Source organism: Dipodomys merriami, unplaced genomic scaffold (genome assembly GCF_024711535.1).
Source record: "Dipodomys merriami isolate MVZ:Mamm:240054 unplaced genomic scaffold, mDipMer1.0.p SCAF_10, whole genome shotgun sequence".
In the NCBI taxonomy this organism is placed as follows: domain Eukaryota; kingdom Metazoa; phylum Chordata; class Mammalia; order Rodentia; family Heteromyidae; genus Dipodomys; species Dipodomys merriami.
The window spans coordinates 36,421,636-36,440,025 of NW_027202271.1; the positions used below are offsets into that span (position 1 = coordinate 36,421,636).

An 18,390-nucleotide genomic window follows, 5' to 3' on the forward strand; every position below is an offset into this window, starting at 1 on the left:
AGCTAAAAGTTTATTGCAGGTCATGTGAAAGAATATTCTAGGTCAATCTCCTTCCACATTATCCAAAGCTTTGTCTTCATAATAGAAAGAATTATTGCTAAATAATATTGTAGTTTTAACTTTGGGAAGATTATTGAATTGAGAACCTTTCAAGAGTTCACCTTTCATTCATCATGACGAGGTATTTGATCCTTCCTTCCTTCCTTGCTTCCTTGTTTCCTTCCTTCCTTCCTTCCTCTGTCTTTGATTTTTCTTTTCTTTTCTTTCCTTTCTGTCCCTCACAGTCTCTTTCTCTTTTCCTTTAAGACAGGTCTTTGCTATGTATGTCAGGCTCTGCCTTCCAACTACCATACTCAATTTAAAGGACTCTTTTAAAATTAATTTCTTTTTGTTATGATAGAGGTGATATATAAAGGGATTACAATGACATGAGTCAGATAATGAATATATTACCTTTGGTACAGTGTCATCTGTTCTCTCATTCTCTCCCAGTCCCTCCCTCCCGTCTCCATCTCAAGTGTGTAGTTCACTTTCATCAATTTCCAGTGAGCCCTACTGTTGAACTTTTCACCCTTTTTCTCTGGAGGTCTGTACCCTTCCCCAGCCCTTCCAAAGATGTATACTTGAATATTCCATACATAATGCAAAGAAGTCAGAACCATCCAAAACTAAAACCGGAAAAAAGGAAGTGTCTTGTTTCGATATCTTGGTGTTTATTTTAGTATGTATGTTGTTTTATAAAAATATGAAGAGGCACTTAGGCATTATGACTTTGTGTTTGTCTCCTAAGAGTATCCTCTTTTGGTCTCACTGTGTGTGAGTATCTAGAATCTTGTATAATTTATCATGTACCAGTGCATTTTAGACCTAAATTCTGCATATCAGAGAGAACGTGCCCATTGTGTCTCTGAACTTGGCTTACCTCACTTAACATGATTTGTTATAGTTCCACCCATTTCCTTGCAAATGGCATTATTTTTTTCTTTCTAATGGCTGGGTAAAATTCCATAGTATATAGGAACCACATTTTTGGGATCTACTCATCTACTATGAGGCATCTGGGCTGTTTTGGTATTTTGACTGTTGTGAATAGTACAGCAATGAACATGGATGTGCAGGTGTCCTTATCATATCCTGGCTCAGGATGTTCATGGTAGATGCCCAGGATTTTTCTAATGTTAATTTATCTATTTGATTTCTATTTAGGACTGAAGAAATATACCCAATATCTGATTGAGGTATCTGCTAGTACACTCAAAGGTGAAGGAGTTCGAAGTGTGCCAGTAAGCATATTGACTGAAGAAGATGGTAAATATAGTAGCACTGATTGATATGTTTTGATTCCATAACATCTTAAGAAACATACATATAGATTGAACCCTAGTGTAAAAATTCTCCAGGCCTTGTCTGTCCACCAGCACCATACAGAAATTTTAGTGTCATGATGTAAAAAAAAAGCTAGCTAAATCAGATTTACATTAAATAAAATCAGTTATAAAATGAATTTTTTGCTTTTGAAATAGTTTTGTGTAAAATAAATGATTTTATTGGAATTTTATGACTATTTCTTTCAAAAGTTTGAACATCAAGCTATAATTTACAAATATGTTTTACAACTTTTGCATTCATAAGAATAAATCTTTGGATAAGTTCTACGGTGGATTTTTTCAAATATCAACTTTTATCATTTTCTGGCATTGGTCCCAAAATGTTTAAAAATCATGTCTTAAAGGAGGGGGAGGGGGAAGGGGAGAGAAGGAGAAGGATTGGGATTGGGGGGGAGGGGGGAGGCTGGGAAGGGATGTGAAGGGTAAACCAAAGGAGGAGGCTGCAATGCTTGGTAAGAAATGTACGCATTATCCTGCCCATGTAATTGTAACCCCTCTGTACAGTATGTTCACAAATAAAATAAAATTAAATTAAAAAAATTATTTTCCCTTCTCATGACAATAGAAACAATGTATCTTTATTTTTAATTGGGTAATACACATATATATGTGTATATGACATTGTTACTCCAAAACTATTTTTCTGTTACAATAATGTCATATTTTTGTTATAGTCTTAAAATCAAAATTAGTTAACAAGACATTTAAAATATTTTCTTGTTAATAAATTTAGGATCTACAAGGTTCTCTTCATAATTGACCAAGATGCAATCTCTTTGAATGTTAATAGCCTTAACAATGAATATTTAAATATACTTTTTCTTAAACTGAGTAAAATCAACCTTACTACCAAGACCACTTTACATTAGTACCTCACCAGGTTATAGTGTTGTATCATGCTAAGAAAATGACTTTTATGGGATGAATTTGGGACTATGATTTACATATTATATTTTATACATTGCGTGTTTGAAACATTTGGTTTTTTTATGTGACTGGATTTCCTGTAGTTATGAGAGTTGGCCAGCGTAAGTTATAAGTGTTTGTGGAGTATTTATTTCCCTTGTTTCTTTCTTTCAAGAAGACCTCCATCCTGAGTTAATTTATGCTCTGTGAGTTTAGAATAACTCATCAGAGCACATTGATCATTAGACCCTTCTGGAAAAGAGAAACACATTGCATTGCACTGCTCATTCTACACAAAATAGTACAGTTTTTGTTTTTAATCCTCTTCTCTCTTTGAAAGCCTCTCCATTTTCACTTCATTTCTAGCAAGTCTCCTGGTAGTATGCTCAGAGATGCTTAAGTTTCTAAGTGCAATTCCTCTATTCAGTACTTTTGCTCCTCTCCACTAAAACTTCTCTCTGAATTTTTATTTTTCTATAGGTACATTCTCCTTGCTCTCAAAGTGAAAAAAGAACTTAATGAATGAATCCTTCCCAGTAGATCAATAGTAAAAGGGTAGGGAAGAAGCTTTCGCTTTCTTCTGTCTTAGATGTATTAAATCATTTTAGCAATATCTTTCTGGAAATAGTGCCAGATTTAAATATGTGATCTAATCAAATAGTCCTAATGGTGAGAATCTGGAGGAAGCAGGCAGGTAATGAACATGTATTTTAAACAGGCAGAGATTTTACCACTCACATAAATCCTTCCAAATTGTATTAGGCATCAAATCACTCAGGCTGTTAAAAATGTGGATTCCCAGTTGGGAGATTGCAATCATAATATTCAGTGAACATAAGGAAATTGAGGGGATTTGGAGAGATAGGGGAAAATAATGAAAGGGGTGACACTGATCAAGATGTGTTTTACTCATAAACTGACAAGTAGAATTGAAACCCCTTTGTACAACTGCTGAAAAGGTAATGATTTAAAAAGTGTGGATTACCAAGGTAAATGTCCATCCGAGTACTAAGCCTCATTTTGTGATTTTTGAGAAACAAGGTAAAGAACAAGAAAGACTCTATTCCTCTCTTGAGAAGTTACAGCACACTGAGAATGGGTTGAAGAAGTTTTCTTTACTGATCCTCAAGGAGACTGAGGTTTTGAAGAAGAGAACTAAACAACAAAAGCATAGGCAAATTATTTTTATGTTAGTTACTTGTTTAAGTATTTCCAAAAATTATTCAGTGAATCTTAAGGGGGACCATAATTATTGTGGAAGTTGTATCTAAGGTGTGACTTGAAGGATGGAAAAAGCAGGAAAGGTGATATTTTGCCAAAAATAAAATGAGGTCATATTTTGCAAACAAAAACATAATATGAACAGATTATTGCCTTGATGAATGAGAGTTCTCATTGTCTGGAAAATAGAAAATTTTAAATAACAGAAGTTATATCAAAATCAGTATTTCATAGCATTTTTATTTCAGTTCCATTGGGGATATACTCATCTCACAAATCTTTGTTTAATAAACTTATTGTTAGTAAAGTAATAGAAATGTGCACATAGCTGTCGCTGAACTTATTTGGGTTCTAAAAACTTGATACAATTCTAGTAGCATTTTTTAATTACTAGAAATAATGACCTATATAGGAGCTATAGTTTAAAGGTTCAAACCAATTCTCAGAATCTGTATAAACTACATAAAAGTTCATTTTCTGTTACTAAAATAATGAACCAAATTTTTGTAGAGTATACTTTTTATATACAACAATAATATTTTAATTCTCTATAGCAGTTGAGAATTACATTATAAATATTTCAGATAAGTTGAAATATAAACTTCTCCTACTGGTTTGCAGTGAAGTTTTTATTGCTTATTCCAGTACAGATTACTAAAATTATTTCTATTCTTATATAAGAATATTCTCATATATATTATATTGTATAATATATTATTACATATTCTTATAAATATAATATATAATAAATTATTGTTATCTTTTATTTAAATATTTGTGCAAAGGAATTACCATTCTATAATATTCTTATATAAAAATGCAAAATTATTTATATTCTTTTTAACAGAATTACTAGTTCCAGAACTGTCTTCTTGTTTTTGTGCTACATTGGTTTTTCCTTTGTAAAACATTCAATTTGTAGTCAGTGAGCAGATGTTGATATTACTTTACAGTTTAATAACACCATTGAGACTGAGGAACGTAGTTATCATTGGTGAGGTCAGTCATGGTAACTGCTCTTCCAGTGTTATGCTATCAATTTCCCACTTCTTAGATGTGTGATTCTTTTTCCTTCCAACTTTTTTTTACTGTCTCGAGTGCAGTTTTATTCTATAGTACATTTATTCACTCTAATCAAGTGTTTGTTCTTGTTAGAGGATAATAATTTACTAAGATACACTTGAACAGTAGGTGAGTCACTGTGACATACTCCTTCTTGTATTTTCTCATGAAATAATCTTTTCCATTGAATCACAGAAACAGATGTTCTAACCCCACCATGCAAAATCTTCTTTTATCATCACATTTGAAAGTAAACATATTCTGGGGTCTGTGGCAAAAAGCAGTCAGGACTCATTGAGCAGAAAGTTTATCATTTAAAATCTGTGCATTTGCATTTTAACATTTTCTCCTATGTATTTTATGAAATGCATTGTTCTATTCTATAATTTTTCAGCCCCTGCTTCTCCTCCTCAAAACTTCTCTGTGAAACAGTTGTCTGGTGTCACTGTGAAGTTGTCATGGCAACCGCCCATGGAGCCAAATGGAATTATCCTCTATTACACAGTTTATGTCTGGTAAGAATTTTTTTGGAAGTAGTTCTGAGAACAAATATTAATCTGTAACATAATAGGAATGTAGGTTTTTATTTCAGAATCCGATGCCACTTAGGAACCTGATTATTAATAGGCTACTTAAAATACTTGATTAAGCAGCAAATATACTTCATGTTTTGTAGCACTAGTAATATAATATTTACTATTAAAACTAAGAAGCAATTATTATATATAGTTTGCACTCTTAAATGTCTGACTGATCAACTTATTTGATTTGCAAGCATATAATTTTAAACTCTTCTGATGATTTACATACCCTTTGCCACTCTTTTAAGTCTCCTTAAGCAAAATAATTCACTTTAAAGTTAACAAAGAAGTATTTCTTCAAGATTATCTTAAGGCAAATTTTCCACTTTGTTAGAATATGTATTTAGTGTTTCCTAACCAGTTTTCCCCTAATTAGTTATTTATCCTTCAATTGTGAAAGATGAAATCTTATAGAGTGACTCATTATTGGCTGTATTGCTTCATGAAAATTCATTTCATTAAAACCTTACTTTGATCTGGCATTAAGTCTTGGGAAGAGGATTCACCAATTATTTAACACATTTCCTAGTAGATTTTAAATATTTCAACTAAAATGCAATTTATACAAAATTTTATGAAAGAGTTATATGTTTTTATATTTCTGACTTGGAAAGACCAGCCTTGAGTGTGAAGCTATGATATTTGGAGAAGTGGGTTTTTTTCCTCTTCTTTTCTTTGCAAAATATTTTTTTCTTTCTCTAGTGCCTGACTTTTAGAGCTATTCATTTTGTCCCTTTTTGCCTAATTACTAATAATGTTGCCTAGTTAATGAAATTAGAAGTCCTATGAGAGAAGTTAATGGAAATAAAGTGTCCATTGACTTATTTATCCCTCCCTCCCTCCCTCCCTCCCTCCCTTCCTTCCTTCCTTCCTTCCTTCCTTCCCTCCTTTCTTTTTCTTTTCTTGCTTTCCTTCTTTTTGCTTTCATCAACCCATCTATCCACTCAGCAATATTGTTAGAGCACCTTTATGCCTCTGAATGTGATACAGATAAGATGCTCTTAGGAGCTTGCTTAACTTCTAAAAAGAAAATTCTACTATATTGGTGTTTTTATGATACCTAAAGAGAAAAATGATGGAATAATTAGGAACAGAGTCTTTGACAGAAGTTACCTTGGGTTCGCATGCAATCATAAAAAGGTCAAAAGCTATGTACATATGACCAGATAAGATGATGTCAAGCGAAATGAACCCCAAGATAGGGACACAAGTGGTTTTTTCTTTCTTACTATTGTTTCTAACATATTTATAGTGTATCATGTAATTTTTTTTGTTTCTTTGTATGTTCCTCCCCCACGGTACAATCCCTGTTTTCGCTGTATTTGATGTCAGTGCCCTGCAGCTTGTATATACACTTCTCTAATTTGGGGAGAGGAAGAGAAAAAACAAAATGCTTAAATAGGGATACAGTTTGACCCATTGTAACAATGAGATGTACAAGAACTATGTTGAAAAATGAACTTTACAATTTAAGCGGGGGGGGAGGGAAGGAGTGTAGTTGTGGAGGTGGGAGGGAAGGGATGGCAGGGGGAAAACAAAGGAGGAGGCAACAATGCTCAATAGGAAATGTACTCATTACCTTTCTCATGTAACTGCAACCCCTTTGTACAGTATTTTTACAATAAAAAAAAACATTAAAAAATTAGTCTCTAGTCACCTGTGACTTGCAGGGAGAAACTAACTGCATCCAGTTTACATTAGTTCTGTGTGGAAACACAGCTTCTCATTCAGAGTACAAAAGGAGAGCAATATTGGGGCAGAAGGCAAAATGCAAGGGTCTAGTGCTGGTGAAAATTTGATTTTCATTTTAACTAAAATGCAAATTGCAGTAGCATCTTAAGTACTTTGAATTAAAGATGACTTTTTGATGTTTGAATTAAAGTGGATAAATTCTTTAATTTTAATGACAAAGCTAGAAAATAGTCTAAGTGAAACAGGTTAATGTTAAGTGAAAACCATGAACTTATTCTATTTAAATTTCATAATATTTTTCTGGCTGGGTTTCAAGCCCCATATCAGGCAATCAACCTTGTTCTTTTATATAGTGATTCTCTTCCCAGAGCCTTAGGCATTCTTAGCATAATGTTTGGCACACATATATCTAGAGTGGATCTAGATATAGCTCATCTGTTTTTTTTCATTCTTTGAAGTATGATTGTTTATAGAAGCTACTTGTTTTAGGTAGTTAGCACTAGGATTCTAATTATTTTTAAATCTCAAATTGATCAAAGTAGCAGGACTTCTTGAAAATAATCAGTGACACTCAGCTATATTGTATTACTTAAGATTACAGCCAGGCTGATACTTTACATACTACAATTTGATGCTGTGCAGGACATGACTTAATTTCAATAACTTGTTTCTTTGTGTTTTTTCTTATAACAATGGTTGTATTGTGAAGATATTTAAGTAACTCATTTTTGTCTCATATCTCTGAGTTTAGTTCAATGTATTCAATTAATTCAAAATTCCACTCCCCTGGGCATTCAAGTTTGAACTGAGGATCTGATGCTTGCTCGGCTTATGCTCTACCACTTGGCCATTTCTCTAGCATGGTTTTTTGCTAGTTACTTTGGAGATGGAATCTCATGGACATTTTTGCCATGGCTGACTTTTGAATTTAAGGTCCTATGGATCTGAGCCTTGTGATTAGTTAGTGCTATAGCTATGAGCCACTAGTGCTCAGCTCCTATTTTTATTTTCTCTCATTATCTGAGAGACACCTTTCCTTTTTCTTTAATGATAGATTTTAGGTACAAGGAAAGCATCTCAAAGTGAGATTGTAGAGTATCAAGTATGAGGTAATTGTGGTTCTCTAACCTGGCTTAAAAAAAAAAATAAATTCTGTCTCTGATTTGCAGTAACAGTTCCTGGATTTAAGGCTTTAATTTTTTTTCTTCTCTATATTCTTGATCTAATCATAAGATTTATATTCTAGTTCCTTGGCGCTTTCATGTATCTTGGCATTCATAGATTGATACTTCAAGTTGTTTCCTCAGCTCTATTTTGTTAGTGGGTAGGATTTGTGAAGTTTGCTTTCATATAGTTTTCTTGCTCTAGTTGAGGACATGGGATGGTATCACGATGTGGAGTTTGATACAGATAAAAAGAAAACCATGGGTTTAAAATTGATGAGAAATAGGATTGAATACTGACTTTGCCATCCCATTATGTGTGCTTTTCCCTAAGATTAGTGAATAAATGGTGGCTGTTATTAGCAAGATTTCTGTTTGGGGGTCTTTATTCTACTCAAAACTCTGTTTCCATTATTTTAGTTACTTCAATAATACAGCATTCTATAACGCATGCTCTGGATGTATGTATTCTTTCTAGTGTATTTTCCAGGTTGTTCTGTTTTATACTGGGTGACATTTCTCTTTGTCATGAATATTTCTCTACAGAATAGTTCACGAGGATAAATGTGTATTCATTTTATTTTTACTGCTGAGTTAGCCACATTTGAGTTGTAGATGATGTGTTAAGAAATTCATTTTAAGCCACTGTACTTTAAAATAAATTTTCCTTCTGAAGTAACTTTTTTAATCCATCAAGATGGTATGGTACCATTTTCCCCTCAGTTATAATGAGAAATCTTATGACACTAAATGATACACAGTTCTTACAATATGAGGGCAACTACCTTAAGGAAATTTGATTTTCATTAGGACATTGTGTGTTTATTTACGTAATAAAATTTCAATTGTGATTTGATGGTCTAGTAATGTCATATAAAAGAAATTCACTTATTAGATACTTGAATTCAATAAATGTATATTATATATATGATGTAGAAATCTTTAAGTAGTTGTACAAGTAGTTGTCACTTAACAAAGACGATTAGAAATATAATATTCCTAACCATCTCTCCTCTGCTCTCCACTTCCATCACTCTATAATTTTGTAGGATAATCATTGTATTCTTCATTCTTCCTCTCTTCTCTTCATTTGCCTACCTGTTTCCCCTTGACCCCACTCCATCCTTTTCTAGTACCTGCTTCCTGTTTTTTTATTTTGTGGAATTTTGACTTTGTATTTCTAAGGAATTACACTATTTAAGTTCTCCCTTGAATTTACCATATTTCAGTTAATACATCTGTATATACTTGCATACCACCCAATGTATTTACTTACAAGTTCATAAGCTAAATCTAGCTTCCATATACAAAGGAACACAAACATCTGTTGTCTCTCTAGACCTGACCTACTTCACTTAGCATAATGTTTCCCCAGTCTTTTCCATTTCTTTACAAATGATACAATATCATTCTTTCTAATGGATGAATAAAATTCTATTATGTATATATAACATGTTTTCTTGATTTATTCATCTGGAATGATTCCATACTTTGGCTATGGTGAATAGTGCCACAATAAACATGGTTGTGCTGGTGCCTTTACTGTGTATTGGTTTTAAATTGTTTGGGTAAATGTGTGGGAGTGGAATTGCTGGGTGGCTATCCTAACTTATGTCTGATCATGCATCAAAAGTGTTTCTCAGATTTCTTAATGTATATAAGAAGTTATTCTGAATCACAAAAGTTATTAAGTATTTATTAACTTCTGTGAGGAGCTACAAAATATTTAGAACTTTAAAGTAATTATAGATTTATTATTGATCAAATAGGTATGTAGGAAAGAATTATCAGCACTTTTACAATCTGTCAGGAAGTCGAAACAATTCCAATGTAGATCTTTGTTAAATGTCACTAGTCCAAATCTTCCCTGGAACATAAAAGATTGCCCTAGAAAATAGCCTTCCATATGTTAGAAAGTCTGCTTCATCCTGATTCTTCCAGCTTTCTAAAAGATTTCCACACAGTGGCTCATGCCTGTAAATCTAACTACTCAGGAGGCTGAGATCTGAGAATCCCAGTTCCAAGTCAGCCCCAGGCAGAAAGTTGGCAGGAGACTCATCTCCAATTAACTACTCAAAAAAATGGAAGTGGTGCTGTGGCTCAAAGTGGTAGAGCACTAGCCTTGAACAAAAGAGCTCAGGGACAGCACCCAGACCCTGAGTTCAAGCCCCATGACTGACAAAAAAGTCCCCAGGGTTAGAGAATATAATACAAACCAATAGTCAAGATGCGAAGGGGCCTATTTCAGATTTCCTACATTGCCTCCTATTTGGAATGCAGGTATAAAGATGAGATCAGTGAGCCATTTTGAGAGCATATCATTGACCACAGTACAGGAAGACTGAAGGAAGCATCACTTTTAAGGGGTTGAATGGTCATACTACAGAATGGAATATTGGCACTAGGTTAGGAGGAAGATGGAGTACGTGCATAAAGGTGCTTCTCAAGCAAGAGCTTACTGCTGGGATGAGCAAAGCTCTCTCTTAGCTCTGCCTTATTATCTATGTCTCACTCTGAGGCTGGGGTGGCACCTTGGGCCCCCCACACTTTGCTGGAACTGCATATAGTTCACTAATCCTGAATCAGTTGTCAGCATTTCAAATGACTTTTTGTTGCTTACAAATATCAGAATACTTTGTCCTATACCCCATGATGAAAATTTGCTGGGATAGAAGGGTGACTATTTTTTTAGATAGAACATGTGGTCTGTGTTTTTCCCTGGGTCCCACTGCTCATGTTTGAATCTTGTGATTTTGACATTAATTTACTGATTCTGTTACATATTCTTTATATATATATATGTATATACATATATATACATATATATATAGTGAAAATACTGTACAGAGGAGTTATAATTACATGGGCAAGGTAATGAGTACATTTCTTATCAAGCATTGTAGTCTCCTCCTTTGTTACCCCTTCCCATCCCTTCCCATCCTCCCCCCTGCCCCCCACCCAATCCTCCCTACCCCCTCTGTTATGTATTCTTAAAGTGCACAAACCTGGGTGTGATTGGTTTATTTGCAGGGATGGGGAGTGAAATGGTCCAGAAGCCACTGTAGCACTTACTATTCTGGAGCAAGTATTTCTCTCATATATTTCCTTTGTTCTTATATTTGCAAAAAATACCACAAAGAGAATAGTATCTCCATATTATCTCCATTTTGTAATTGAAGGAATAGAATTTTCATGTAATTAAGGATTTGCTGAAGTTTACACAGCTGAAGCCAATGGAGTCAGAATTCCTACCCAACCTCTGTTTTACTTCCAATAATGCTTTTCCCACATTACTCTGAGTGTAGAAAATAACTGGCACTTTTTCTAAACACTAAGCTATTAAATTTTGGATTACAGAAATCTTAGTGTGATAATTGCATATGTTTTAAAAAGGTAAAGATAAGATAATTACACTGATTACGTTGTCATATAGAATAATTGGGACTTTTGTTTTTGTTTTTGTTTTTGTTTTTATGTTTGCAGTACTGGGCATTGTACTGATCAGGGCCTATTATAGTTCACCACTTTAGCCATCCTTCTGCTACTGTAAGAGATGGTCTCCACCTATTTTGACTTTGTTGGAGTTGGACCACAATTTGACTTTTGCCTTCTAAGTAGCTGGGGTTATACATGTGGTTGGCCTTTCATGTAGAATATTTCTACAAAAACAAAACAAAAAACAATAAAAAGCCTCAAACATAAAAACTAGGTTGATATTGGTTCATCAATCCAGTTGCATTACTATGAGTCATTACAGTCAATAGTATATGGCAGAGTAGAGTCTAAGGAAGGAGAGATTATGATAGAAATGCAAAAGATCAAGGCATTTGAGGAACTATTCAAACAATGAGACAGGGACCATATAATAACTAGAAAGAATTTTCAGTTTTGAGTACTGGACTTCTCAATTGACTGCAAATGGGCATTTATTGTCCTATCCAGTTAAAATGGGCAAGGTCTACTAGCTGGATGTGAGAACTCAATTTTTTTAAGCATAGTTGATAGCCAAAAGCTTTGTGAATTCAGCAATGAGATGGCCCTGTGTGGTGAAAATAATGAATAGCACAGGAGAAAAGTTGGGAAAGACAAAGCCAGAGAGGTAGCAAGGCCCAATATAGGAGTTTTGATTACAGAATGGAGTTTGGGTTTTACCGAAAATATAGTGGAAAGTCCCTGCAGTGTTTTCTCCAGGGATATGGTCTTTGGGTGTAAGATTCAACTAAAAATTTTGAATCCCATTTAATTCTCTCTGTCCTGTGTGTGTGTGTGTGTGTGTGTGTGTGTGTGTGTGTGTGTGTGTGTGTGTGTGTGAGAGAGAGAGAGAGAGAGAGAGAGAGAGAATTTTGTAACTGCTTTTAAGTAGTAAGAAGTCAATTTGTTACTCAATTAGCTCCATTACTTCCTTTCTAAATAATGCGATTACTATGAAAACAATGAATATATACTGTTGAATTACTGTTTAATAAGAACTTTTTTAGTATATGGTAATATGTAGGAGAGTAGGAGAGTAGGATTATATTTAATGACTCAATACTTGTAATATAGCTGTACTCAATACAAGTTTTATTTTATATTTTATTATTATTTTATATGTATGTTTATTTACTAGCATGTATATATGTACTGGGGATTGAATCTAGGGCCTCATGTATGCTATACAAAGAATTCTACCATGAGCCACATCCCCAAGTCCTTTAGTTTTCTATTTTGTTTTTGAGATAAGGTAATTTAGTCTGAACTTGAGATTTCATCTCTGTTTCTTGAGTAGCTGGCATTATAGGCATGCAGTACTATTTAGTATAATTTTTAAATGAAGGATGAACAATCTGGAGGGAAAATAATCATATCATAGTATTATGGTGTGTATATATATATATATATTATTTTACAGCTACTTTAATTTAGCCTTTTTAACGCTTTGGATTTCCAGGATTATATATCTCATATTATGCTCTCTCTGGTATAGGGATCTCCATGTGAGAATTAATATCTATAGTGAGAGCTTATGAAATAGAACCCAGAGTTGTGACTTTTCTGGGAAGTGGTATGTTTTCAGAATTAGTAATCATGGGAAAACTAGCTTTAAGAACAAGTAGCATATGTTGAAATTCCAAACATTTTGTAATATTTGAACTGACAATATTAGTCCAAGGATTATCAGTTTGTGCTCTGTGTAGGAACAGCATTGGAAAAACAAATCCCACACGAATTTTTCCAAGGGATACAGTTAAGTACAGGTGCTTTCACAGCATGAAGATTGAAGGCATTGTACATATGACCTTTTAGAGTATCTGCCTTGCCAAAATCTAAAATTATAAGCAAATCTAGAACTCTCCAACATTTCATAAATAACACTTCAAAGAGTTTTTTAAAATAGTAGTTGAAATGCAGATAGCTTGTGCTGTGTAGTGAGATCTAAAAATAGCACCATTCTAAATGTCAGATTAAGTAAGATTGATTTTTTTTTTTTAGGAAGGAACTAAGGTTGTATCATTTGGTTATAGCACTGAGTATTCAGTAGCACTGTCTTTGAGAAATGAAATTACAGATACGTTCTTTGAAGTCCTTGTAAGAAATGAGTGTGGTGATTAGTCATTTTGAACTCCTGAAGAAAGGATGAAATAAAAAGTTTAAAATAAGATTCAGAGGGTGCAGAATTTCATGAAAAACTTTTGATTTCAGTATTTTCTTACATTTTCTATATTTTTAATCATAACTCCAAATCTCTTGTGAATTGACAATCGACCCCTGATTGCATACTCAGGTTTGCTGAGCATTAAGCACTGTGAATCACCTATGCCTTTTTAGAGAACATTTACTTTTATCTCGGGTACACTTGTGAAATTTAGGAAGGAGAAGTTATCTTTTCTACTTCTTGGTTAAAGATGTAAAACAATGCTTTCACTCCTAAGATTAATTTGATGATTATACTTATTGAATCTATAAGCTTCCTAGTTTTCTAATAAAGTTTTGAAAATTCTACCAAAATTATTGATTCATTCTTATACTCCATCATTTTTGTTGACTAAATATGCATCTTCTTCCTAGTCAAAATTGTACTCCAGTATTTAATGCATAATGCTTCGGAGTATCAGTTAATATGTTTCAGTTATTATGTTTGGTTTCCATTTGTGTAAAAGTGGAAAATCTAACACATATGGAAGAAAACAATACTGATTATGTACTCATTATAGTCATTGCAAATAATTAATGCATATAATTACAAATAATGTAAATTCCATATGAAAGTTAAATTTTGAAATTTATATTAAAACAACAGGTGAAAATAATGCTAATGAATAATTTAAAAGCAGAGCTACATTGCCACTCCAGTGATAGTTTTCCTGTGATTTCTCTCTGTTTATCTTAGATTTATTCATATTGTTTGAAGGAAGATTGTTACTCATTTTTTTAATTTCTGGAAGAAATCTTTAATTTGATGACAGTAAATTCTTTGAAACCTAAGCTGTGTGTTTTTCACCTTTATATTTGCTATGACAGCACAGTCATATTTTAGACTTTTGCTAAGTATTTGATGAAGTAATTAAAAAAGAATTTATTGTACATTCAAATCTCGATTTACCCCATTTCACTGAACTTTGTACCAGGTAGTTGTATTACTTTTTGATCAGTTTTCACTTCTGGACCCTTAAATGATCTCCAGCAGTCTTCTCTGTCCTCAAATCCCCGTTAAATTTCCCTCACCTCATCTACTGAACACTCACATGGTTATCTCAGCTTTCTGCTTCTAGCAATTATGGGATTATTTGCATTTGTATCCTTTGTAACAATTGTCAATGTGTGAAAATCTTTCTCTAGATCAAGTATAACCCTGCTTCTTTCTGTCTTCTGGATCCTAGTTCTTTGGTTCTGCTCCTACACCATGGTTTATAAGTATATGCATCATCAACTTTTCTGTCATTCTCTTTAGTGTTTCCTCTAATTTTTTCAATGTGTAGTAGTCCTGGGGCTTGAACTCAGGGCCTAAGCACTGTTGTGAGCTTTTTCATGGAAGGCTAGGGCTATACCACTTTTTTTTTGTTTGTTTTGAAAAGGAGATGAGCATGGGGGGTTACAGTTACATAAATAAGGCAATTGTTTTTAATCATTGTTACCCCATCCCTCATTATCCCCCACTGACTCCTCCTTATTCCCCGCCCAAGTTGTATTGTTCATATTCAACATAGTGTCAAGTGAGTATCAATGTTGCTGTTGTTCATCCCTTGTCCTGCTGTTTCCATGATTCCCTTTCTCTTCCACACATTGTATTGTCGAATATGCAAAACACGATTTACAAAAAAACTAAGAGAAATGATGAAAGAAAAAGACCGAGCTACATAAGGGTCTAATGAGAACCTCTTGTTCCCATAAGTCAGGGTTCATGTTGATATGGTTTATTATATATAGTCCTATGAACTAAGCAGTTGGGTTATTGAGAACCTCTGTTAAGGATATCATATACATGTTCTCCCTCTTTAAATGAGGGAGATCATACAATCTACTTTTCTTTGGGTCTGGCTTACTTAATATAATTTTTTCCAAGTCTTCCCATTTCCTTATGAATGTTATTCTTTCTGATGGAAGCATAGAATTCCATTGTGTATATATACCACATTTTCTTGATCCATTCATCTACGGAGGGGCATTTGGGTTGGTTCCCTATCTTGGATATGGTAAATAATGCTGTGATGAACATCATCATAATGGTGGCTTTAAAGTGGCCTTTTTTTTTTTTTTTTTTTGGTCATTTGGGTAAATTCCCAGAAGTGGGATTGCTGGTCATAGGAGAGCTCTATGTATAGTCTTTTGAGGAATCTCCACACTGTTTTCCAGTGTGGTTGAACAAGTTTGCACTCCCACCAAAAGTGTAGTTGCATGCCCCTTTAGCCACATCCTCGCTAGCATCTGTTGTTGTTAGATTTCTTGGTTATGGACATTCTAACTGGTGTAAGGTAGAATTTCAATATTGTTTTGATTTGTATTTCTTTTATAGCCAGAGAGTTGAGCAATTCTTCATGTGTCTTTTGGCCATTCGTATTTTCTCTTCAGAGAAGTCTCTCTTTAAGTCTTTACCCCACTTTTTAATAGATGGTTGTTTCTTTGGGGGTTTGATTTGGGGGAATTTAATTTCTTGAGCTGTTGGTATATTTTACATATAAGACCCTTGTCTGTTGTATGGCTAGTGAAGATCTTCTCACAGTCGGTGGAGTTCCAATATATTTTGCTAGCTATGTCCTTTGCCGTGCACTAGCTCTGCAGTTTAATGCAATCCCATTTATCCAGTCTTTCTTTAATTTGGTATGTTTCTAGGTCTTTATTAAGGAAGTTTTGACCTATTCCAAGGAGCCCTAGTGTTTCTTCTATTCCTTCTTGTAATATTTTCAAGGTAGCTGCTTTTACTTTGTGATCTTTGATCCACTTGGATCAAAGATATATAGGCTCTAACTTTAGTTTTCTATACATGTTTAGCCAGTTTTCCCAGCACTATTTATTGAAGAGGCTGTCTTTCTTCCGTCCTATTTTTTTTTTGTCAAAAATTAGGTGGCCATGGGTCTGTGGATTCATTTCTGGGTCTTCGAATCTATTCCATTGGTCCTCAGGCCTGTTCTTGTGCCAGTCCCAAGCTGTTTGGAATACTATGGCTTTGTAACAGAGTTTGAGGTTCGGTATTGAAATTCCTCCAGCATTGTTCTTCCTGCTAAGGATTGTTTTTGCTATTTGGGGCCTTTTGTTGTTCCACATGAATTTTTGGATTGCTTCTTCTATTTCATTAAAGAAAGAATTGGGATATTGATGGATATTGCATTGAATTTGTATATGTGCTCTACCACTTTGAACCACAGCTTTACTTTTATTTTCTGGTGGTTAATTGGATATAAGAGTTTCATGGGCTTTCCTGCCTGGGCTGGCTTTGAACTCGAATCCTAGACCTCAGCCTCCTGAGTATCTAGGATTACAAGTGTGAGCCACCTGGCTCAATGCATGCTTTTTAGAGGGAGTATATGAACAACATAGCCTGATTATATTAACCTGATAACTTATAACATGAAAATAATAACAAGTGAATATCATATGACTCTTGAGTGTCTCTGAGATTCTAGAACAGCATTGTTAATGTGCACCCTTTTAAGCCTTACTAGTCTGAGGTTATTTACTGCATCATTACTACCACATACATACTATACTATCAAGTACAGGAAAATTAGTGAACAATCTTAGTCTATAGGAAGAAAATAAATGATAAAGGACCAACTAGATGAATGTTAACATTCTTTATTTGAATGGTTGGTATTCAGTAAATAAAATGATTAATCTGGATTATTTAGAATATTTATTAGATTGCTGGTTTGGAAACAAATTCATGGAAAAAACAGGGATACCTGTATCAAACTATCAAGTTAGAATAAAATATCAAATGACAAAAATGAGAGCTAGGACTGTGACCTTTCTAAAAGCCTCAGATGTTGTCTGAGAAAGCATGCATGTTCAGACTTAGAGAAATGCAGAAATCATATGTCTTTCTGTATGGGTTTGGTATTTAAAATTCCTGCGGAGCAGTGGAAGCTCATACCTAATCCTGAGATTTGAGGATCACTGTTTGAAGGCAGCCTGAGCAGCAATATCGATGAGAGTCTTATCTCCAATTAACAGCTAAAATTCCTGAAGTGGAGCTGTGGCTCAAATGGTAGAGCACTGTCCTTGAGTGAACATGCTAAGGAAAAGTATCCCAGCCCTAAGTTCAAGCCCTGATACAAGTGAACAAAAAATCTCTATAGGCAATTGCTGCTTATAATGAATTTGATGGTGTTCTAAAATATAAAACAACTTATGAACAAAACACTGGTGAAACAAAAAAAAGCACAAAAGAGAAATAAGCACTGCTCTTAAGCTGTGTAAGCTGTGGAATTTTCTTTATGATTTAGATGTCAACATATAGTCTACCTTTTGGTTAAAAAAAAAAGCTATGTAAATTAACTAACACATAATTTTCTCCAAAGACCTTTCACTCTATCTTAAATGAACCAACCCAAGACCTTTTATTGGTAATACCATGAGTGAGACAGAAAAATCCCATTGGATATTTAGTCAAAATAATTTCAAAGTAATTCAAACTCTTGATTTCCAAAATTCAAATAAGCTTTAACAATATCCTATTAGGCTTAGAATTAAGTCAGTAAAATGACTGCATTGAGGAAGGCCCTTAAGTTTTATTCTCAGTTTTAAAATTGGTCAGTGTTAAAAATGTGCCAGTTGTAGAACTAAAATTCTGTGTAAATTTGAGTGCCTTCCATTTTCACACATTTTATGACTTTGAACACGTAAGAGTTAGACCAAGTTTGCCGGGGGGGCTTCTCCCCTCCATTCTCTTCCACTGAA

General features: G+C 34.0%; 1 protein-coding gene across 1 annotated transcript in view; it reads left to right on the forward strand.

The window, feature by feature from the left end:
- Positions 1–18,390, forward strand: part of Ptprq (protein tyrosine phosphatase receptor type Q) — a 171,306-nt gene that overhangs the window by 36,763 nt on the left and 116,153 nt on the right. The window contains exons 16-17 of the mRNA XM_069989182.1: positions 1,207–1,308; positions 4,972–5,092. Of these exons, the coding sequence (XP_069845283.1) occupies positions 1,207–1,308; positions 4,972–5,092 (223 nt within the window). The remainder of the gene's footprint in view (positions 1–1,206; positions 1,309–4,971; positions 5,093–18,390) is intronic.